Here is a 23,329-nt window from a genome sequence, read left to right on the forward strand (position 1 = left end):
TGTTTGTGATGTGGTGAGGATGGGTAGAAAGAACGCAATGAGATGACTCTATCCAACGTGCCATCAATCACTTGGCAAATGTCATGCTCCTCAGTTTTGGGTGGCACTATAGAAACCTCCAATTACAAATTGGGGAGAGGCTATAAGAGGCTGAGAGATAGGACAGGGTGGCAATGGGCTGATGCATTGTGTGGTGACAGACTCTCCAATCTGCTTTAACTGATCTGGTATAATATTGCTGAGAATATTACCATTGGCCTGGGTAGAAGACTGAGCGATAGCATGTTGGGTGCAGAGGGGATCGGGAGCTTGTTTGTTGTGTCCCACTGTTCAGTTTCCTTGTATCAGGTTAAGCTGGTGCAATTAGCCATGGAATTAGATTAATTTAGCTTAATTTAAGCATTATCTGTGCACGTGTTCGATGGTCTTTTTTGGACATCTAACACATGCCCTATCACAAAACAGACTGTTTCAAGATTTTGGTCAATCTAATTGCTCCACACAATGTGATCATGTTGGTTTCTGCCATAGGCTTACGTAAACATAACTGCTTTGAATGTCTCTTCCTCCACACAGCTAACACATGCTCAAAAATCAAATTACACTTTCTTCGCTGCTTTTGGTCAAATAATGTTGTGGGGGTTTCCATTTACACAAATGCCTAAGAGGATTTGCCTGGGTATGCTCCAGATATTTTACCCCCTCCTAGTTTTGGACTGAATACCACAGACATCCGATTTCTAAAGACTATTAAATAAACCCAGTCAGATTTTTGGCTAACCGATGCTTGGACATCCCCAGGATTACAGTCTACCATGTGTGTGGTCTGTCAACAGGACTGATTGATCTTGTATGTGGATGTATGGGGGGAAACAAAGCAGCCATGTGGGGTCTGCTTTGAGGTTCCTGTGGACATGCTGACACACTGATTGATGCCAGTTTCTGCTCTCTAGATCAGTAGCTGAGAGGAAAGATGAGTCGAGTGACAGGCTGCCATTTGAAGCTTTTGGGGGGTAGGATGATTACAGGAAATGCTGTCAAGTGTTCCCGCCAAACCTGGGTTTATCACTATTCTGCATTGGGTCCTTGGTTGACCTACATGGGTAAAGACAAGGTGGCCTCACTCTCATGCCCAATTGGGTGCCACCAAGTCCAGGGCCACACTTGTACATCGTCAGCAGGCTACAAGAAAAGGGAAAGGTATAAATTAAAGCTGTCCAAAATCCTGGTAGTCCAATGCCTCAGAATTACCAAGTCAGTGCACAACATGGTCACTGATTACGCTAGACTGGATGGCTGTGTAACTGCACTAGTATTAAACTTTAGGGTTTAGCATGGGGGGGGGGGGGATTTCATGTGGACTTTTGAGCAGAAAATTATCTTCTCTAAGATCGTTAACATCCTGTTTGTCTCTGTTGGATGGTACAAAGGCTTGATTGGGGTTACCTTTCACAGTATTGATTGAAATTGATTGGTGCCTTTGGATGTAGGCTAATTCTACATGCTGGTTTAACAGTTGTGATTGTTATTACTTTGGCTAGATTTTCAGAATGATCCATAAACAATTGTTCTAGAACTCTGCAACTGAACTACATACATGGGTGTAACTCAGTGGTGACATATTTGCCTATGTTATTATTAGTATTCCTAATCAAACATAAAACAAGCATTTTAAAACTAATTCTAATATTTTTCCATGTAACTGTAAAGGCCCTTGCACACTGAGTCCGAAATTTGTGTTCGAAATGTTCGCACGTAAAATAAAAAATACGACCTCACGTTATGTCAATCACGCTTACAAACTGCTTCCGAAACTTCCACCGTCAAAAAAGTTGTTTTGCATCCATAGCTAGCATTTAGATATTTTTGGGGGCAATTTAGAGCCACCAAATTTGACGATTTGACGATTGTGAAAAAACGCATTAAAAAAATTGGCACTCAGGGCCTCATTTACTAACATTGCGACCGCAGCTTAATCTGCGCCTTTGCCCAACCGCAAATAGCGGACGGTGTATTTCCGCATTTTGCGTGGTATTTATCAAACCAGATCCTCGTCGGGTAATCAGCGCCCATTAGTGTTAATTAGTGCGCCGTTAAAAGACTGGAAAAATCGCCTGCATGTTACTGCTACCATGGGTGATTCGACGAAAAGAAAAAAAAAAGTTCAGCAAACAGGAGCTATAAATATACACACAATTTTTCCCTTATACCCTCCCAGCAGCGGTAATCTCCGTTTTTACTCAAGTGCGCTGTGTTATGTCTACACCCGCTATTTCACAACTGAAATGGGTGCAATCCTGTTAGTAAATGATCCCCTCAGTGTGCAAGGGCCTTAAGTTTGTCTGTGTTCTTGTCATCAGGACCATGGGGCAGGTGCATGGGCAGTGACTGTGGTCCCGGAGGCAGCCAAAGCAGGGCAGTGTGGTGTGCCCATGTTGATGGCTGGACTACCCTCCACACCAACTGTGATCAGGGCCAGCGGCCATCCAATCAACAGAACTGCTTCCGTGTCTGTGACTGGCACAAAGACCTCTATGACTGGCAGCTTGGCGCCTGGAACGTATGTGTGCCAGTGTCAGCAAGGACCTTTGGAGGCCTGCAGCCAACAGTGTGCGCTGGGGGCGAAGAAGGCACCCAGACTCGGGAGGTGGGTTGTATACTCAAGTCAGATGGAACGCCCGCAGAGGATATCATCTGTGAGTACTTTGAACCCAAGCCCCGTTTGGAGCAGGCCTGCCTCATTCCCTGCCCCCAGGACTGTGTTGTGTCCCAGTACTCCCCCTGGACTTCCTGCTCCAAAACATGTGGGACAGGCCTGCAGAATCGGGTCAGGAGTGTCTTGGTGCCCCCACTGTTTGAGGGAGCCGCCTGCCCCAACCTGACCGAGTTCCAGACCTGTAGAACAGCAACTTGCAAGGGGCCTGAGGGGATGTACAGCATGAGGATTGGGTCCTGGAGCCCCTGTTTCCTGCCTGAGAGCCGGCCGGTGCGTCAGGCAAAGCGCAGGAAGGGAAAGGGATCCGGGACCAGGGAGAGACCAGTGTTTAAAGACCCTGAGACCAGAGAGCTCATCCAGAAGAAGAGAACAAGGAACCGGCTAAACCGACAGGAAAGTCCATTTTGGGACATCCAGGTGGGCTACCAGACCCGCCAAGTCACCTGCACACACAGGAACGGAAGCACCATAGGACTGAGGTAAGTGGCTATGTTTTTCTAGTCATACCAGTGGATGCGTGGGTGTACTTCTAGGTACAAGCTGCATGTCACAAGCTATTACACTAATTTGTAAACTTAGTACAGGGAAGGTTGTGCTTTCCAACTGTAAGTAGATGTTAACTTTGATCTTATTTGGCAACGCAACCTTCAACTGCCCCTTTCCAACATCCCTTTATCTGTTACACACTTCCTACAATTTTGTAAAAACTTATCACGCTAATACTTGTACACAATTTAACCTTTGTATAAAGTGCCAAATCTTTCTTCCCCCTATCAGGGAATGGCTGGTGGGAAAATATTGTTAATCGCCCTGTCTTTGTCATGGCTTTTCTGTCAAAGCAGTGGAGCAGTCCTATCTGATGTGCCTTCTCATCTCTACATTCACACCTACACTCACCTTGTGAGATAAGATTACTTCAGCCAGCACATTGTAGTGTCATTTAAAAAGTCAAAATACTGTAAATATTGTTAATTTATGCTATGGTAAATGAAGTAAGGATACATTTTAAATTGAAAAACATAACATAAGCCTTTGCTAAATGTGTGTTTATGCAAATTACTCACACTTTTGAATCGGTTGAGAATTTCTATTGTTCTGCACAATTCATTTAATTGTGTAACAATCCAAATCAAAGAAATGTACAGAATAAGGTTTTGTACCCAGTGTTCTTTGAGAACCTTTGGCTTGATTTATGTATTTGCTTTCATCCTAAGTGTCAATGGTTTCAGGTGTCACCAACATTTTTCTCTTCTGAAAACTTACATACTGTAATCCCTGATCTCTAGAAAGAAGTCTGTCACAGTCAGAAGTAAATCTTTTCTTCATATTATGGATTTGTCACTTGCAGGGCTCAGATTTGATCAATTATGTACTAAATCTATTCGTTAATGCTGTGCTGGTGCCAACTTCTGCATTGGCTGGGATCAAATATTTCAAAGGAACCACAAAAACAACTATCTTGCCCTGGGAGCATAAATATTAATCTTTGACTTGTTTATTTCTGGTTCTGAAATATTCATAGTTGTTTTTGCCACTTCAGAAAAGTGGAACAAACTTCTCACTGAAGCCGTAACCCAGTGATTTCTTGCAAGTTGAACATCTTGCTCAATTAATTTCCTATTTTCTTCGATGTAAATGAGTCATTAGGACATCCTTAAATTTCATCCCATTTTGCCTCTCAACCCGTTTGGAGATCACCATGCACTGTTTTCATTTCAATGCACTTACTGTAGTTTCTGTTTTTAGTATGTATAGAAAAGCTTACATCATGGCCTCTGAAGACTCAGTATGTCACTCGGAGCAATTTGGAAAGTTTTTTTGTTACATCATTGGCTTACATGTGCAACATTTTTCTTTATCGTTATCACTTTTTGACTGGGAGTATAAGCATTCCCTAAGCTCATTCTTTGATATTTCGAAGGCACTGAAAACCTCCCTTAAATGTTTAGTTTGTTCCATGAACTAGTCGATGGTCTCTTTTATTTATTTCACAAAAACAATGTTCCTACAAATAGCTTGTGATGGTCTAAAAGGGTAGCACAACTTGTTGGAACTGGTGAGGATTCAAAGCATGCTTGAATCATTAGAACTATGATTTAAAGTGAAGATGTGTTTATGTTCCCATTTTCTGTCTGCATAACAGGACAAAAAATTACTTATTTCCAGACCTAAAACCCCACAACAATTATTAGGCATAGACACCACAAAACTAAAGTGCTCAATTGACTGAGATGCAGTAATAATGAGTCAATGAACAGGTCTTTATACATTGTATACCTCAGTGCATACTTGTTTTTCATCATAGTGATCTCTCACACCAGGTGTTTTTTGGGCAAGACAGCAACGCTTTAGTTATGCCCAGTGTCACTTCAGCACCAGATCAAATAATTTAAAACTGCTGTAATATGTTGAGACACAGGGGTATAAAGACAACTGTTCTTGTTAGGCAGATGTAGAGAAGCTGAATGTGAAATGTTGTGGCGGCATCTAAATGAGAAGTTTCTAAATGAGGCAGAGCTGTAATTAGCGTTAATAGCTTGTCAGCTGCATCGCCTCAGGGAAAAATAGAGGCATTGCAGACCGAAGAACAGAAAATGGTCGACTTTAGTTTGAATTCCTAATCATTTGAAAGGGCCTAAAGAGGCATCATTAGCGCCTAATGTCAGATGAATGATTAAAACACATCAGCTTCTGGTGATGCATTTGAAGTAACGTTTTTTCCATGCTTTATCCTACATATCAAAAGCATATGAAGTGTCATTTTTTCTGTAACTTTTCTGTCATTGTGGGATGTTATAGACAACCTTTTGGAGGAAAGACATTTGGATTGCAGTATCTTAGGCTGTAGGTTACAGTCATGTATACAGTACTGTCTTACACTGGTCTGTTCCTATCTTTCTTTTTCCTCTTTCTGCTCTAGTCACTGTATACCGAGGGACCTGCCTTTGACAGTCCAATCATGCCTGCTCTCCAGGGACTGTGAGCTGAGTGAATGGTCAAACTGGGGCACCTGCACCAAGACCTGCATGGATCCCAAGTCCCTCAGGGGCCAACGCTCCCGCAGTAGACAAGTTGTCCAGTTCCTTGTAGGGAAGGGCCAGGAATGCCCTTCTCTAGAGGAGACTGAGGCCTGTGAGCCTGAGGGGGATAGAGTTCCCCCATGCGCCATGTGAGTGCAACTGGATAACATGGGGGACGCGTGCTGTAGGGCAGCATGCATCATAATACTGTGCAGCTCACTGATGAGCTGTGTAATGTGATGTCTTAGCTAATTGCGTGAAGGTATCTGAGATTAACATAGTCTTTTTCTCCTTAGCAACAGTATTTTTTTGATTCTTCACAACACCACGGGAACCTTACACTGCTTTCCTGTGGAGGGGAAACAGTTAGTGGGATATAATCAATGTGTTTAAGAAACCCTGAGTACATTCTTGCTGCTGATTTCCTATTATTCACATCAGTGAAATCTAAAAAAACATGAATAATCTATCAGTTGTTTTGAAAACAATGAGAACAACTTTAAAGGTAGTTGTTTCTACATGAAACCACAGTATGTTGTCAGGCAGAGTGATTGTCATAAAACAACCACTAAGTTTGTCAGGGATGCATTTTTGTAGCATGCCGCTGTCCGTTCAAATGTGCTCAATATACAGTAGGCCAAACATCAGATTGTTAATAGGATTTGACTGAACAGCACACCCACACACCTACGTTTCTGTCCAACCGTCGTCAATCACAGCTACACCTGGAGGACCACTGAGTGGAGCGATTGCCGAGTGGACTTGTTGCTAAGCCAACAGGACCGTCGGCGTGGCAACATGACGGGGCTGTGCGGGGGTGGTCTCCAAACCAGGGAGGTTTACTGTGTTCAGGCTAATGCCGAGCTGCTTACCTACCTCGACAACCTCAAAGAGAAAGAAGGTAATGTCAACTCAAAGGTTCAATTGTCAAAGTAATGTTTTGGGCGTGTAAAAGTGTTCAAGACTCGTGACCTGAGCAGTCTCAAACTACTGAGAGGGGTGATGTCATCTCGTCAGAGAATACTTACCCCTGAAGAACAACCCTTCCACTTACATGTAGATTTAGGGTAAATTTATTTTGTAAGCCAGCAAACTTTACTTTAGTATTTTGTTATAGCAATATAAAAACATTTTGATGCTCCTAATGTCAAACTTAGGTCTACCTTTTCACAACACATGTCCCACATTGATACATGCACCAATCAGTAGAATGCTTAAAAAGTAGTTTTTCATTTAATATTACAGTATGTAGAAGTGATAGCATAGAGTAACTCTCAGTTGCTAAATCTAGAATATTCACACCCACATTCTTTACATCATATTCATCCTCCCTTGTCAATGTACTTATGTTTATTTGTCCCAGTGTGAGCACATTATCTTCTTTGAGTCTTGTTCCTCCCATGTATTCTAAGTACTGTCTATTTCAAATCCCTAGCCTTACATGAACTCTGAATACTGTTACAAGACTAAGTTCAGGTCCGTTCATTATCATCTTTGAGGCCATGGCCTACTGTTCTAGTGGAACGGTTTTGGCCTTTGCGGCTTGACAACAAGGTGACACATTGACACTGACTGATCAGACTGACTTTAAGTCGAAGCAATCATCTAATGAATCGTTAATGATATTAGCAACGATTCAGCATGCAGCAGTGTTAGTGATGGCATGACTAAAGCAATGGCATTTTGTTTACATTATAGTCTGTGTGATGTTGCATTAGTAAACTATAGAATAGGTGTCCATAATGCTCCATTTCCTTGTTTTTTGCAAGCACACCAAGTTACAGAATGCAGACTTGTATATTGCACGTAGAGCCATAGCAAGTCCTGACACATACAGGACATCAAACGTACATTGCATCAGTATGCAGTTAAAGATGAATTTGCCGAAGCTATATCCACTGTATGTGTTTGTCAATGTCTTTTAGTGTGTTTGGGTGTTTATCTGTGTATGAATGTTTGTGTTTATAAGTTTGAATGTGTGCCGGGCTCGTTTCTGTTTGTACGTCTGCTAGTTAAGAGGGAGTCTTTTCTTATCTGACTGGTGCAGGATTTCTCTCCTTCGTCTGAAGGTAATCTTCCAGCAACTTACCAATGAGACAGAGAGGCAGACAGTGGCTAAGTGAGGCCTGCCGCAGCCACTGCGCTCATGCATAAACATGACCAAGTGCTGAGGAGAAGTTCCCTCAGGCCCATCTCCAGGATCAGCCAGGCCTCTCAGGATTGCTAAGCTTAACTATAATGGAAAAAAACAGGCCTGATCTTAGATCAGTTTCTTCAGGCATCTTCTCCGTATACTTCTATCACTACCGAGTATGGAAATAGGATAGACTATGCTTGGAGGGCAGTGTCTCACTCCCACCCATAACATATTCCACCCAGCTGGTAGATGTTGCATGTGTGTGTGTGTGCTTGTGTACTGTCCTATGCTGTATGTTTAGTGGCCCTCCGCCCATCCATGTGTGTGGTTTGTCGTGTTAGTGTTGCTAATAGTAGCATCTCCCTCTTCACAGAGGGTCAGGCGCAAAGTCAGCAGATGCCTAGTGTACCCCCTCTCCTCTCTGTCAGCTTTGAGATCACAGGTAGGTGCTTTAGTCAAGCTGATTAACCAAGTCAAAACCTCCTCTGCTTTCCCATTTATAGACTGCTTGTATATTTGGGCACTGTTTCCTCCCCTTTCTTCCCCTCCCTCCCCTCCACTCCCCCATCCTCTCCTTTCCTCTGTTCTCCCTCTCCTCTCCGTTCTTTTTCAGCCAGGTTTCATACTAGGTTTAAGTTAGGGCTTTAAGAGACTTATCAAATTACTGCCAAGTCCAAGTTTAGAGTCAAAACAATATGGAAAGTATATGTAATCTGTTTTCAATTTCCTTTCCTACTCGAGATCACAAACAGGCACTTACCAAATAAGGGAATGTTGCCCTTGTTGTAAGTGCATTGCCTAACAGATTAAGCATTGTGGAAGAATGGAAGAGCAGTGTTTTTCTTTAAATGCCATTGCTTGTTTCTTTAGCAATCTCTATTTAAAATGAAGTGATGTAGATTAAACTCATCGAATTAAACATGGATTATCATTTGCTTACAAAAAATATATTTTTGTCTGGTTTTGGTTTATTTTCCATTGACTAGCCTTTTGCTGTCGTGCAGTTATGTATAATTATTCAAATTGGCAGCTCTTTAAGCTCATAATTATTTTTTTGAGCAGTCAAAATTAGTTCTGCTTATCTATCTCTGTGAATGTGCCTGTCTGTCTGTGTGTGTGTGTGTTTGTGTGTGTGTGTAATAAACTGTGGCTCAGGGGTGTCAATTAGATAGTAAGCCCTTCATAGGGGGTTTGGACCATATGCTAGGTGAACAAGACCCTTTCTTATCAACAAGCACAACCTGTTCTCTGGATGCTGAGATGCTGTGAGATATTCTAGCTTTGAAGTGACAAACCCAGAGAGATCCAAACAAACACAACTTTGAAAGACTCAGACACATTTATGCCAGTGCATTTGCAAAACATCCAGTAAATAGTTTCTCTCAGTTGGCTTCACTTACCCTCCTGCAAAGAAAAATACATCACTCCTATGTTCCACTGCTAAATTCTGGATGGGAATTCAGATAACCAAAAACATGCATCATCCATACCAATCCCTGAATCTGAAATTTGACAGTACAACCAGGGAACGTAAGCCAAAAAGTGATCCAGCATCAAATATGTATGAGTAGAGAAAATAAGACAATGGAGCTTTCTCTAATACCTTCAAAGATTCATGTATCTTGTGTCTCCAGTGAATTAGGCTAGGCCTAGCTTCATTATGTTTCATGCGTTAGATGAAACTATTTGAATGGGAAAATCAAGGCTAATATATCATTCTGACATGCTAATGGTGGGTAATAAACAAAACAAGGAAACATCAAGAAAGCTTCACAGAAATATGGCAGCACTTCACAGGGTGTGTTTTTATACTATTAAATGGTCTCCCCTTGGAGATTTATGTTCTGCGGTTTAAAGCATATACAATCTAAACAGCTGATCATGGTTGGGTATTCTAAACAATTTATTTTTAAGGATTTTTCTGTCATTTCGTTAGGCAAGTTTTATGATAAATAAAAGATCCAATCAAAACTGAATGGATGTTGTTTTTGATGGAATAATATGAGTTAATGACTCTGCATGAACAAAAACTACACTAGACTAAAATGTTTTCTGAACCACAACTCTCCCTTCCTGTAGCATCCACTCCAGTGGACAGCAAATTGTGTGAGGGTCGCGTCCCCAACACATCCCAACTGTGTATCACCCCCTGTCCAATTGAATGTGAGGTGTCTCCGTGGGGAGCTTGGGGACCCTGCACCTTTGAGAACTGTGATGACCAAGCCGGGAAAAAAGGTATTTATTTCTGATTACAATGGCATTCAAACTGGCTAATCAAATTTGAATGACAACCAAATTACAAACTCATTACAACATATTTTTACAAAATCTAATATCCATTTAAATCGCTTTTGAGAAAAAGTTTAATGAGGACATAAGGATTCATGATTAAAATCGGTCAAAATACTTCATAGGTTATAAAATCAGGACACGACAGATTGCCAACAAACCAACGGAAGGGCCAGGAGCCTGCCCACACCTGTTAGAGGCTGTGCCATGTGATGACCCCAGCTGCCATGACTGGCGACTGGTTAGCCTGGAGCCTTGTATTCCTGACAATGAGAAGGAGTGTGGCTCAGGATTGCAGACACCTCAGGTCCAATGCGTCAACAGCAACGGTGAGAAGAAAACTGCAAATCTTTGAGTTGAACACATTGGGTTACATTTAGACACATTTGTTATTAATTTTTGGCAAAATCTAAGGTTATTTTTATGGTAAACACAATGATCTTACATTCCAGAATCATGACTGCTCTTATGAATGTTAAAGCATTTTTTTCAGGGTCTAAAAATATAGATTTCTTTGTCTTAAATTATATTGATCTTTTCAATCATATTTTAGATGACTAGATGATTTTTGTCACTCAAAAAAATAATATATTATGCATCACTCATAACAGTAATATAATAACTTTTCTAATATTCTCAAGTAACTTGCTATGCCCCAATTGTATTTTTGCCTTGCACCTCAAAATATCTGTCAAACAATGTCAAAATGTGTAAATGACTGTTAAAGTGTTTCTCACTAATCTGGAGTCGTTTTCAGTATCCTACAGATATCATGGAGACCATTGTTTCCTTTTCTTGACTTGCGATTGACCTACTTCCATGTCTAATGACAAAGCTGGGTTCTCAGTTATAAAAAAAAAAATCCTATACTGCTCAAGGTGATCCCTTTCTCTTTAGCAACCCTCTAACTCCTTTCTAAAAGGGAGGGGCTAAGGATGACTAGCGTGCTTGTTTGCTTCCCTCACTACCATTCATCTTGGTGGTTCCCTCTAGACACTGTCCCCTCAATCCTACTCTCCCTCCCTCTGCCCCCTCTCTCCTGCCTCAGTGCTACCCACTGTAGCAAGCTCAGCATGGCCCCATCTTACCCTTTACAACACCCCCCACTCGAATGCACACATGCACACACACACACACATGCACACACTTTTTCCCTCTCTCCTCTGGCAATTAAACCTCACTCACACTAAATCAAATCAATTCCCTGTGGCCCAGGGTCTTGGGTACGCCCTCATCCTTTGCTGCACATTTTGCTGCACATTCTGTTTCACAGCAATGTTTATTACAATAGAACATGCTACAGTGGTGTAGCAAAAAGCTTACTCCTTCATCGACATTGAGTAAACAGATTGAGTGAAGTATTTCTGGTTCTTTGTGAGGAACAGAGGATATCTCAGTTTTTTCCTGTCTCTGTATACATAAATTGATTGATCCCACACTCTTTCAGCTGATGAAAATTGATTTGTGTTGCTATGATTTTGAGCTAAACTATACCCTACAGATTTTTCACTTCAGTGTTTGCACCATAAGGTTCAATCATTTCAGAAAATGCCACAGAACTCGCATGGATTAACTTGAGACAAGTCGATATAAATGTCATTGAAACTTCACTGTCAGAAGCTCCCAGACATCACAAATGAGCTATTTGTACTTGTTGGAATTCCTGGTTTTCTGTTCAGACAGGGAACGTTTGCTTTTCTAGCAAAGCAAACGGAACCATCAACAAAAGGACAGAATGTTTCCTAAAAACCCAAACGACTGCTTATCTTGAGTGCTAAAATTTGTCACAACTCAGGTTGTGTCAATACGTTGTAATATCAGAAGCATTAGTAAAATGCAACAGAATTTTTTTTCAAATTATACAACCTCACACTGTTCTCATTCCCAGGTGAGCTGGTGGAGAGTGATCAATGTGGAGGAATTCCAGCCCCAGAGCCAATCCCTTGTGAAGTGCCATGTTCCAGGGACTGTGTCCTCAGTGATTGGACTCCTTGGTCAACCTGCTCCCAGACCTGCTCCAGCAAGACCATAGAGGGAAAACAGATGAGGACACGTTCGATACTGGCCTACAACGCTGGGGAAGGTGACTATCACACTGTTCTGCACTGTTGATCTGTCTCGCTTGCCTTTTTGCTTGTTTCTTTCTAGAATGTACAGGTCATACATTTTGTGTGTGTGTGTAATGTTGAAACATGTTGTTTGCTTCCTCACAGTAACTGCGATGGTAGTGGCATGGATCACTGTGATGGAGGGTAAAAGTCGCAATCAACTTGATTGCTTGTAGCGCAGTTTCACCTTTAGTGTATAGAGTACACAAAAATTGGTAAACTACAGTAATCGTTCATTTACTGCCAATTACTTCATTGGTAGTCATTAGGAAACATTTTCAGAGAATAGTGTTAGTGTCAGTATTTCCATAATATATGCTATGTGGAAAGATATGTCTATATTTATATTTGTTGTTGGAGTTGTCATGGTAATAATAAGTGTTTGTATTGATGTGGATTGTTTTTGTTAACATATTCTATGTGCTCTCCAAAGGTCTGTCAAGGGTACCAAAGTTTCCAGAGCTTTTTGGTAAATTTGGTTTGTCTTGGTAAATTTGGTTCGTTTAGAACTGGTGGTAGACTAGTTGTGGTTGTTATGGTAGCTAGTTGTTTAGACAAACAGTATACGTAAGTCTGTTTTTGTTTAAAGTCCCATTTCAGATGTAAAGTAAAACAGCCTCTGTGAAACTTCCTCACATTAGAAAATTGATTGTTTTGTAGACAAACCCATGATTATAAAATAATTATTTTCTTTCTAAAAATTAGCATGGCATGGAAATATTCTGCTTGTTGGAGCCCTTTCAGACTGCTGAATGTCATAATGTAACATTCAAGGCTAAATGTAGCAAGTGCTTGCTCCGAGACCCAATACATTATGGATACCTTTCAGAGCAAAATTGTGAATAAGTCAGCAAAGTGCTGAAATTCATACAGAAAACATTTATAAACTCATATTCTATGAACTGTCCTTCTAGAAGCTATAAAGCCATGATCTTGTCACTTATTCAGCTGTGATGGTAGCTGTGATGACAGTTATAAATAGATAATATCTCCTGTAAAACATTCTTTGAGAGTACCCTTTGCCCAACAAACTTTTTTTGGGGGGGTCGGTCAGAGCATCATTTGAAGCCAATTTGTCAAGGCTGTTAATGCTATGGCGGAACCAGCAACTCGACATAGTCAGCCAAGTTTAATTGTAGCAGTCAGCATAAAGGGAGTGTTACTTGTGTGCCATCAGGGTTAAATTTGTCCGAGTAGACAGTCTAGTCTGACCTGCCTGGAAACACGTGTTCATTACGAGGTTGGCTTGCTTTCATCTCAGGGAAATACAGGTGAAGAGAACTAACACGTTACTCCACATGGTCTCCGTTACTTCTGAAAGCTGTGTGTCTGCAGCCAAGGGCTCTGAATTTCCTTCCAACTGGCTGCTTCGGTTGAGGCTAAATGGTGGCAGAGAGAGACAGAGCAAGAAAGAAATAGTGAGATGTGGGGCGGGGGTTGGGATCAAGTTTGTCTTTTTTTTTTGCACAACTAAAGTAGAGAAAAATACTCCAATTCGATTCAAACATTAGTCTAGCAGTTGGAGGAGATGAGCCTAGGAAAGCCTACTAAAGTGTCTCATAGGTTGGCTGGTAACATTGTTTAACTACTGTACATACTGTACATTAAGTACTTGTCATGTCAGGGCACTATATACATGTCATGCACAGTACAACGATCAGTATTGTTAAACATTCCCCAAACTAGACTCAGTCTCTCCAATGGCTCCACTCTGTGTTCCCAGGTGGCTCTCTGTGTCCCAACAGCACTGCTCTCCAGGACATGCGTAACTGTAATGAACATGCGTGTACCGTATACCACTGGCAGACTAGTGTCTGGGGGCCCTGCACTGAAGACTCCTCAGCCTTGGCCCTTAACACCACCACCGTTACAAACCTCAAGGTCGTTGCCGACCCCGCTGACCAGGTTTCCTGCTCCATGGGAATGCAGACCCGCAAGGTCATCTGTGTCCGGGTGAACGTGGGACAGGTGCCACCGAAAAAGTAAGAACAATGGTCAAGGGTTTATGTGTTGCATGTTAAGTGTGCATGGGTGCATGTTTGCCTGTTTGAGGAGGTTGGCACAGGAAGAGATTTTTTGAGAGTACTTCACTAGCATTGAGTTCATAATACCTATCTTGAATTTACAGGCAACGACAGACAAATAAATAAAAATTCTGTCAGCAGTATTTCTGGGCTTGTGCCAATTGCCTACTGATGATAATGACAGTAATTAAGTGGATTTGATACTTAAGGCAATTAAGCAACCACCATACAAGAGGCGAGCTGTGCATGTTGATAGCTCGGATGAACGCATACTGTAATGTACTCTCAAGATGCATCACTGATTTTTCATTTAGCACTGAATCTGTTTCCAACCAGGCCATGTTTTTCTTTCTTCCCTGACGATATGGAGAGTGAATGTCTGGTGATTTGCCCATGTTAAGTGGAGTTGCTATCTCTATGTTAATGTTCCAGTCAATGTCAGATCCTGAAGAAAAACACAAGGCAAATGTGCCTCACATGATGTGCTCTCCAAGGTGCTGAAAGGATTTCCCTTTCACTCTGGAACTTTCTTAAGGCCTTCAAAGGCAGATGCACGAACAGCATGTTTTATCCTTTTAAGGCGATTACAGCATAGCCTTCTCTTCATGTGATGGATCCTTACAATCCATGGTTGCCTTGTAATGTCTTTTAAGGATTCTGTGTGTCATGGAGTTGTGTTAGGATTACTGTTGTTTTTTAAATCAAGGTTACATTAACTACCAATTAACAATAGACCAACACCTATAGTAAAAACATGGTACATAGAAATTATATGTCATTAAATAGTATTAAGTGTCAGTGTCATAGGTTATTACAAATGTGTAGGAAGGCACAGTATGGGGGAGGGGTGTAAGGAGAAGTGGATGTTGTAAAGGGCCAGTTAAAGATTGAGTTACCAGAACCAGATCATGTCCACATCCATTTACTTCTAGAAAGCCCAACCCCCCATGCCAAACCTCCCTTGTGTAATAACTTTTACCACTAAACAGTCATGAAGTCTAACTGCATAACAGTTTCTTTGTAACTAGCTGTTGTGTCTAGCAAGGTTGTCCAACACCGACACATTCTAATGAGTTAAGACCTCACTAATAGAAAGGAAGGAAGGATTGATCTGATTTCCGGTTGTTATCTGTGCTGTATTCGTCTAGTTTCCCTGTACCCGACATACAGATGTGTCTGTCTTCCCCTCAGGGAGCGTTGAGCTATCTTCACACACCCCAAGGCAGTGAATCAAATACTGCATAACATGAGCACACGCACACATATAATATATTAAGAAGTCTAAAATAGACAAATATGTCACTCCCTCTTAGGCTACTATCATTTTATGCAGATAATTGCTGAGGTGTGAAAATCAACATGACACTCTATTGACATCTTGAATGGTGAATGGCGTCTATGTGTTTTTTGTAATCACATCGAAGCAGGGAAAGCTGGGAAGGATGGGAGGAATGGGAATTAATAATGATGATTCTGTTAGACATCTGTGGCATTAAGCAGAGACAATTGTTTTATGAATCTGCTCAATCATATGTAACAAGCACCAGGCAAAGCACAATTATACCATGAACAGCGCTCTTACAAAACTAGCAATAAACAGGTATTTTTCTGACACAATTTCTCTGCCCTTGTGTAACGTCTCAAGATTTGACTGACAGCCAGGGAACAAACCACTATAAGGATGGAATAGTCACCACACAAAAAGAAGGGGGCAGTTTGATGCATAGAATCTTGGATGCCTACAATTATTATTCTGACAGCTTATTTTTCCTTTTGTTGTGTTGGCGCCTTCACATTTCTTTTAGACAAAATTACAATATGGATGTGACAGTTTGAAATGCATTCTAAATGGTGATGTAGGCCTACACAGACTTGCCAGATTAAGGCAATAACATCTGAACGAACTTCAGAAACAGAAAAAGTATGTACTTTGGGGAATTTATAGTGACATTAAATACAGACTTTTGTCAAAAGTCATTAGGCCTTTTGGTATCTGAAGCTGTGTAGTTGACAGTTCAATTCCTTGACTTAGTACAGTCCGTTCTTGTCAGTCATGTGCTTATTTCTCTCTGAGCAGACTGACTGTTTTATTGGTAGATAGCAGAACAAATACATTTGCTTGGTTGCTCATCTTTATAGCTTACTGGCCATGCAGCAACATTAGCTGGAATAAAAGATTACAACTTGAAAAAGCTGTAATGCTTTTATTGCCCATATAACTAGGGGCTGAAAATGAGACTTACTTGGCAGTAAATGTGGCCCAGTGATACATTTTAGTAATTTAATTTAAATAATAACCAGTCACTACAGCATACACATTTAAATTAAATTAAAAGGGGACTCCTGAGTGGGAAGGATTTGTTTATTTCTTGATTACTCTTAGTTTAGAATCAGTTTTGTGCGGTTTTAAGAGCGTTACAAACCTTTGATCCAATCTATATATTATGCATCAGTTTTTGGTATCCTTGTCGCTTACCTATTTCTAACAACTATTTGTAGGGGTGTAGAAACACACCAGGGGATTTATTTCACTTGAGAGGGATTAAGCTCTGGCTATTGATATTTTTTTAAGAATCTGATATTTCAAAACATCTGTACTGTTATTACATTTTGCCTGTAAGACGCTCTATTGATGCATCCAACAACACCATGCTAATGAGTTGGAAACCCCAGAAAACCACAATCATTTTCACAAGTGTTGAACCTGACCCAGATGATCAGCAGCAATGGGATGAGGAAACTGAGCTGCAACATCCTGTTAATCCCCGAGAGCTGCATATCTGAAAAATCAGATTACTCTAAGCATTTTTTTACCATTTATTTTGATCCACTAGCATTAAAAGTGACCCTGTTGGCTGGATTAAACATAACCCTTGTCTCACAAAATATCAAGCCTTAATTCAACCCAGACTCCTAAGCGATCAAACTGATTACCTCCTAGTGACATATAGTTGTCTCTGGCTAATCTGCGCTGAGTCAGTAAAAATGTCTGACATAAGTTGGACACAGACGTGTAGCTCAATAGATTGGACAATTGTATATAATTTTAAATGTTTATTTGACTGCTTTTCAGGTGTCCCGAGGGTCCTCGTCCAGGCACAATGCGGCCCTGTCGACTAGCCTGTAAAAAGGATTGCATATTGACCCCTTTCAGTGACTGGACACCATGCCCACCAGCTTGTGATGCAGGTACATTAAAAACAAGCCCTCCTCTGCATCGTGAGAACTATGCATTCTATTCTATTTACATTTTATGCTTTCAACAACATTTCTGCATCTCATTTACACGTTTAATAAAAAAAAGAAACACTTTTCAAGTGAGTAATTTAATTGCTCTTGAAAAGTCCCCTTGACATCTGACAGCTAAAGTCCCAACTGTCACTCACATCTCACTAAATATAATCAACTTGACAAACTGGCATGTATGACAACCTTTAAGTGACCTCTTTTAGAAACCAGTGTGCCCATGGGCTGCAAGTGTCACCCAGGACGCCATGTTGTTGTTTCATTCAGTGAAATAAAAACAGCCCTCGGATTAGGTCACCTCTGTCAGACAGGCATGAGACATTGTTGATTATGAAATGTGTTTAATCGCTTTATAAAATTAAATAATTATTTTGTGATTAATTGTTAATTTAACACTAAAGCCAAAATATTTTCCCTCTATATAACACTCCCAACAGTGGTTCAGTTGTTTTAGATACCTGTATATTTAGACCCTGTGTTTATACATGGTGACTTCCCACCCATACAGATTGAAACTAGGGGTCAGAGATGTAGCCAGAGAAATGTCACCACAATAATTTGAAGTATTTGTCCAAGACCAGGTAAATCACTTTCTAGATTGAGGTCTGGCAGTGTCATGGGCTATGATGCATTGCACTTCTGTTTCAGGAAGTCCAGGGTTAGGATTCCTGCATGGCATTGTTCATTGCTCAGATCTCCCAGGCCTTACTGTGTGTGATTTACGTGTTCTCCCCATACTCATGCCCATGTCCCTGGCAAGGAAGTAGGGTGAGCACTTGGACTTGGCTCCTGGACGCCACTGTTGAGGCTGCCCAGTCCTCCTGGCAGCCCTGGGTGGAAGGACAGCAGGATGGGAAACATTCAGAGTAGAGTTTTCCAGTGTTAGCGGCGGCATGCATGTGTGTGCCATGGTTGTGATTTCTTCTTCTTCATGATTATGGAAAATAAATTACGTTTATGTAACTTCACAAGACTCAAACTTGGAACTTCAGTCACCCATTGTCCATTTCAGAATAAAACAAAATCCACTCTGACATGTCTGTCAACTTGTTAGCATGAAATATCTTGGCATAATCTAATAGTGACTGTGTCTGCGATGGCTGTGTCTGTTCTTGGCAGCTGGTAACATTGTGAAGAGGAAACAATATCGGTACCGCCTCATCATCCAGATACCAGCCAATGGAGGCCAAGACTGTCCAGACGTGCTGAAGGAGGACAGGGACTGTCCGGCTCCAAAAGTCTGTCCTGGTTTTAGGTACAGTTACTGCATGTACTGTGGTTGTTTTTGTTAGTTTCTTTTGCAGAACCATCACACCCTATTGTATTAGTAACATACTGTACTTTCAGTACAATGTTTATGCTGTAAAGCTGAGGATGACAATGATGAGGATTATCACTACAAACATCTAGTTATCGTGAGAATTCTATTGCAGGTGGAAGTCCCACAAATGGAGGAGATGTCAGCTGGTGCCCTGGTTTATCAGACAAGACAGTCCAGGTGCTCAAGAGACATGTGGACCAGGACTTCAAACTAGAGGTACAGTCAAAATATTATTGTCCTTCACTTCAAATTCAAATGTGATGATGAAACGTAAGCTTTTGTTTTCTAAATCAACCAAATAAAAAGATTTTGGTGCACAGTTGGATCTGAAAAAAAAAAGATTTGTCAGGCGTTTACGAACGACGAACTTTGCTATTCAAACCATCACATCCTCTTACAATACAGCATGTAAAGAACAACGTGAAACGGGGATGAAACTTTGACATATCTCTGTAAGTTTAAAATGAGAATGTCTTCTCTGATCAGTCACCCACTTTAAAGTATTTTTCGACAGTGTGATTAGTTTTCTGTAAGAGGGGTTCTTTGCTCTTCCCATGCAGCGTTAATGTTCAGAGCTATTTTGAGAAAGGTGCTAATTTCCCCCCTTGGCTGATTGCTGCACAGAACAACCTGTACATAATTTACCAGTGCATATGATATTACAGTGCATTGGGGAGAGGATTCATTTATGAATTCTGCTTCAATTTATTCCAGTTCCATAACAAAAAGACAAATCTGTAAATCTATTTTTTTTGTCATTTCAATAGCAGACTAATTCATTTCTGTGAATTCTATAAAAAAGCGATTAACAGTAGTTGATTCTTAGCAAGTAACATTTAATCATTTACATTTCGTCAATTAGCAGACGCTCTTATCCAGAGCGACTTACAGTAAGTACAGGGACATTCCCCCCGAGGCAAGTAGGGTGAAGTGCCTTGCCCAAGGACACAACATCATTTCGCACGGCGGGGAATCGATCCGGCAACCTTCTGATTACTAGCCCGACTCCCTCACCGCTCAACCATCTGACTATTTAATAGTCAAAAAACAAACACAAACATTCTTCACATGTTATACGCACATTCAGGTTATCAACCAAATAGAAAAGACACCCTCCAGCAAGGCTCAGCAAAAATGATGCTTTATTTAGAAAGGAAATGTGTCTTTACGGCGAAAGGGCTGAAATGCAATATCACAGGTAATTCCTTTTTCATTGAAAATATATAGAATTATTGGTCTCTTACCTTAGTTGGACCTCCTAAGATGAATAATAATCTTTTATATATCACCAATGTTCTGGTATATGAAGTGGTGCAACTATTCCTTATCAGTCGTACAGTATCCTATAGAATACAAAGTATTCATATTTTAGTATACAGATACTCTACAGTATCAAGGTCTATCTATCATTTTATTTATTTAGTAGTCACTTTCATCCAAAGTGAGACACAAATAATGATTATATATAGTACATCAACAGCTTTTAAATCGATGAGACTAAATCAAAATCCTTAAATGGTCTCTTCTTTTCATTCCCTCAGCGGTATCCTGTCGCCAGCTAGACGGAACGCAGGCAGACATTGGAGAGTGTCTGAAGTTTGCCAATTCCATGCCCCTTATCTCTCAGCCCTGTCAGCTCCCCTGTCAGGATGACTGTCAGCTTACCAACTGGTCTAAGTTCTCCTCCTGCACAGCCGACTGTGTAGGGGTCCGGACCAGGAAGAGGATGCTCATAGGTAAGGATGACGAAGCATTACAGAGAGGAAACACCATGATGGAATGTGGTAGAAGGAAATAAACAAGTGTTGTGCGAACACCTGCAAATTGTCTTAAGTTCTTAAGCCGTCCCTCACATGGTCTAGCATTCAGGTCGTACAAGGTCGCCCAATTGTTTTGGCACCCTTCACTACATAGTATGCTGTAAATCAATGTCTGTGTGGACTCAGTGACCTTGAGAAAGATATTCTAGGGTGTTGCATGCCAGGGTGCAGCTTAGCAATTAGTGACAGACACACGAGAGTGTGTGCACTGTATATGAGTGTCAGAGAAAGGGAGAGAGAAAGGATAGTAGTATATTTTTATATTGTACTTGACCTCCGATCATTTTTCTTTTGTCCCCTAGGACGAAGCAAGAAGAAAGACAAGTGTAAGAACACCCAGATGTTCCCTCTGAGTGAGACCCAGTACTGCCCGTGCGACAAGTACAATGCCCTGCCTGTAGGCAACTGGTCTGACTGCATCTTGCCAGAGGATGGCCGTGTGGAGAGCATTCTGGCCATGAGAGTCCAGGGTGACTTCAAAGAGTGTGGCCAGGGTTACCGTTACCAGGCGATGGTGTGTTACGATCAAGAAAACCGACTGGTAGAAACTTCACGCTGCAACAGCCATGGTAATGCTGTGTGTGTGCACGTGTGTGTGTTTGTGTGTGTGTGGCACAGCCCCCCTGATGCTGGTTTAATCCCCCCTGAGCCTGTTCCTCAAGGGACAGATGTAATCGTATGATGCATTTCCTTGATAACTTTGGCTCTTGACCAAGTCGTAAATGCCATGTAGTCTGAGGCAAGGCCTAGAGGTTTGGATTGTTGAAAGAAATGTTGTTATTATTTGTTGATCTAATGACAACTTGATTGTAATAACCTGAATGTGTGTCCGATATTGATATTAAATATCAAAAGTAGCTCTATTTAGTCATATTTGGATTTGTTTAGTATCTACTACTGTAACGTACTTTGAAAGACACATTTGAATGTGTTTTCAGAAAATATATTAATTTGAAATACTACCTTGCCAGGTAGGAATTTATTTTTGAAACGTTTTTGATTTTTCTTCTTTTTTAATGTAACATTTCACTGTCACCAAAATATAGATCAAAGAGCCAGTATGCCAAGTATAGAATGTAAGATTTGATCAATGCTGTTGAATTGCTTTGAACACAAGAAGAAGCTGAAGATACTGAAAGAATGAATATAATTTTTATTCTGATTCTGAAGAATAAATACATCAATGTCATGAAAATCTAAACAGGACATAAGCCGTTTCATTATACTATACTGCGGATATGAGTCAGAGATTAAGATTCACATCAGGAAATGTGTGGGTGGACAAGATAAAATTGCATCACAAATAAATAAGGACGTAGAGCGGGCGGTGGGTGATGCAGAGAGAACGGGATAACTGCAGGGGGCTGGACTGGACCCTGTGTGGGGTCGTAGGATGGCAGGGGCTGGACTGGACCCTGTGTGAGGTCGTAGGATGGCAGGGGCTGGACTGGACCCTGTGTGAGGTCGTAGGATGGCAGGGGCTGGACTGGACCCTGTGTGGGGTCGTAGGATGGCAGGGGCTGGACTGGACCCTGTGTGGGGTCGTAGGATGGCAGGGGCTGGACTGGACCCTGTGTGGGGTCGTAGGATGGCAGGGGCTGGACTGGACTCTGTGTGAGGTTGTAGGATGGCAGGGGCTGGACTGGACTCTGTGTGAGGTCGTAGGATGGCAGGGGCTGGACTGGACTCTGTGTGAGGTCATAGGATGGCAGGGGCTGGACTGGACTCTGTGTGAGGTCGTAGGATGGCAGGGGCTGGACTGGACCCTGTGTGGGGTCGTAGGAAGGCAGGGGCTGGACTGGACTCTGTGTGGGGTCGTAGGATGGCAGGGGCTGGACTGGACCCTGTGTGGGGTCGTAGGATGGCAGGGGCTGGACTGGACTCTGTGTGAGGTCGTAGGATCAGAACCCTTGGCAGAGGCTGTATTTGACATGTTAGCAAAGGGCAGTAAGCCTCATTACTATTCAAATGCTTGTTGATTGTTGGGGTACATTATTAGCATGGGAAAGAGAGGGTAAGTGGATGATTAGGAAGATGTGGGATTCTGATTAAATGATCATGGTTTGTTGTAAACCCTGTTGAGAAAGGTTAGGTAACAGGTTTATCTGGTCTGGTATGATTACTGGATGCTTGTTTGTCCGTGAATGTGTCGACTTAAACTAGAGTCTGTGACTCATAGAAAGACTAAAGACTATAGAAAGACTTTGCCAAGGGCTTATGTCCAGATTCATGTGAACTACCGTACATACTACATGATGTGACATACAAGACACCTTTAATGACTTTATGGTATACAGTCTGAGGTCAAAGGGGATGATCCTGATTACAGAGGTCATGCTAAACCCAGTAGGATGCAGGATATTGAGTTGGCTGAGAGCCATATCAGGTTTCTAAGAACAGATGAAAGTGTTTACTGTAATGTCATTTGGCAGTAAGCTATCACAGAGGCACCAAGGCCACTGCTCAAACAGGCTGTTTGACCACTGACAATTTGCTTTTCAAAAGAAACACTTTAAAGTCCTAAAGAGTTCTCACAGAATGAAGACAATTTGTCTGAAAGAGCATATTTTTCATTATTAAAAGGAGATCAGACATTTATCTTGTCAGCTTGTCCATCTTATTGATTTAATACGGTAGGTTTCAAATTC

At 41.4% G+C, this 23,329-nt stretch overlaps 1 protein-coding gene across 1 annotated transcript in view; it reads left to right on the forward strand.

Annotated features, from left to right (window-relative positions):
* The window catches only part of LOC124480187 (thrombospondin type-1 domain-containing protein 7A), a 55,945-nt gene that overhangs the window by 18,408 nt on the left and 14,208 nt on the right, over window positions 1-23,329 (forward strand). Inside the window, exons 2-13 of the mRNA XM_047039292.1 lie at window positions 2,361-3,195; window positions 5,637-5,885; window positions 6,456-6,637; window positions 9,953-10,108; window positions 10,288-10,491; window positions 12,051-12,245; window positions 13,994-14,252; window positions 17,368-17,483; window positions 18,660-18,795; window positions 18,974-19,077; window positions 20,403-20,597; window positions 20,984-21,250. Of these exons, the coding sequence (XP_046895248.1) occupies window positions 2,361-3,195; window positions 5,637-5,885; window positions 6,456-6,637; window positions 9,953-10,108; window positions 10,288-10,491; window positions 12,051-12,245; window positions 13,994-14,252; window positions 17,368-17,483; window positions 18,660-18,795; window positions 18,974-19,077; window positions 20,403-20,597; window positions 20,984-21,250 (2,898 nt within the window). The remainder of the gene's footprint in view (window positions 1-2,360; window positions 3,196-5,636; window positions 5,886-6,455; window positions 6,638-9,952; window positions 10,109-10,287; window positions 10,492-12,050; window positions 12,246-13,993; window positions 14,253-17,367; window positions 17,484-18,659; window positions 18,796-18,973; window positions 19,078-20,402; window positions 20,598-20,983; window positions 21,251-23,329) is intronic.

This window comes from Hypomesus transpacificus, chromosome 2 (genome assembly GCF_021917145.1).
Source record: "Hypomesus transpacificus isolate Combined female chromosome 2, fHypTra1, whole genome shotgun sequence".
Lineage (NCBI taxonomy): Eukaryota > Metazoa > Chordata > Actinopteri > Osmeriformes > Osmeridae > Hypomesus > Hypomesus transpacificus.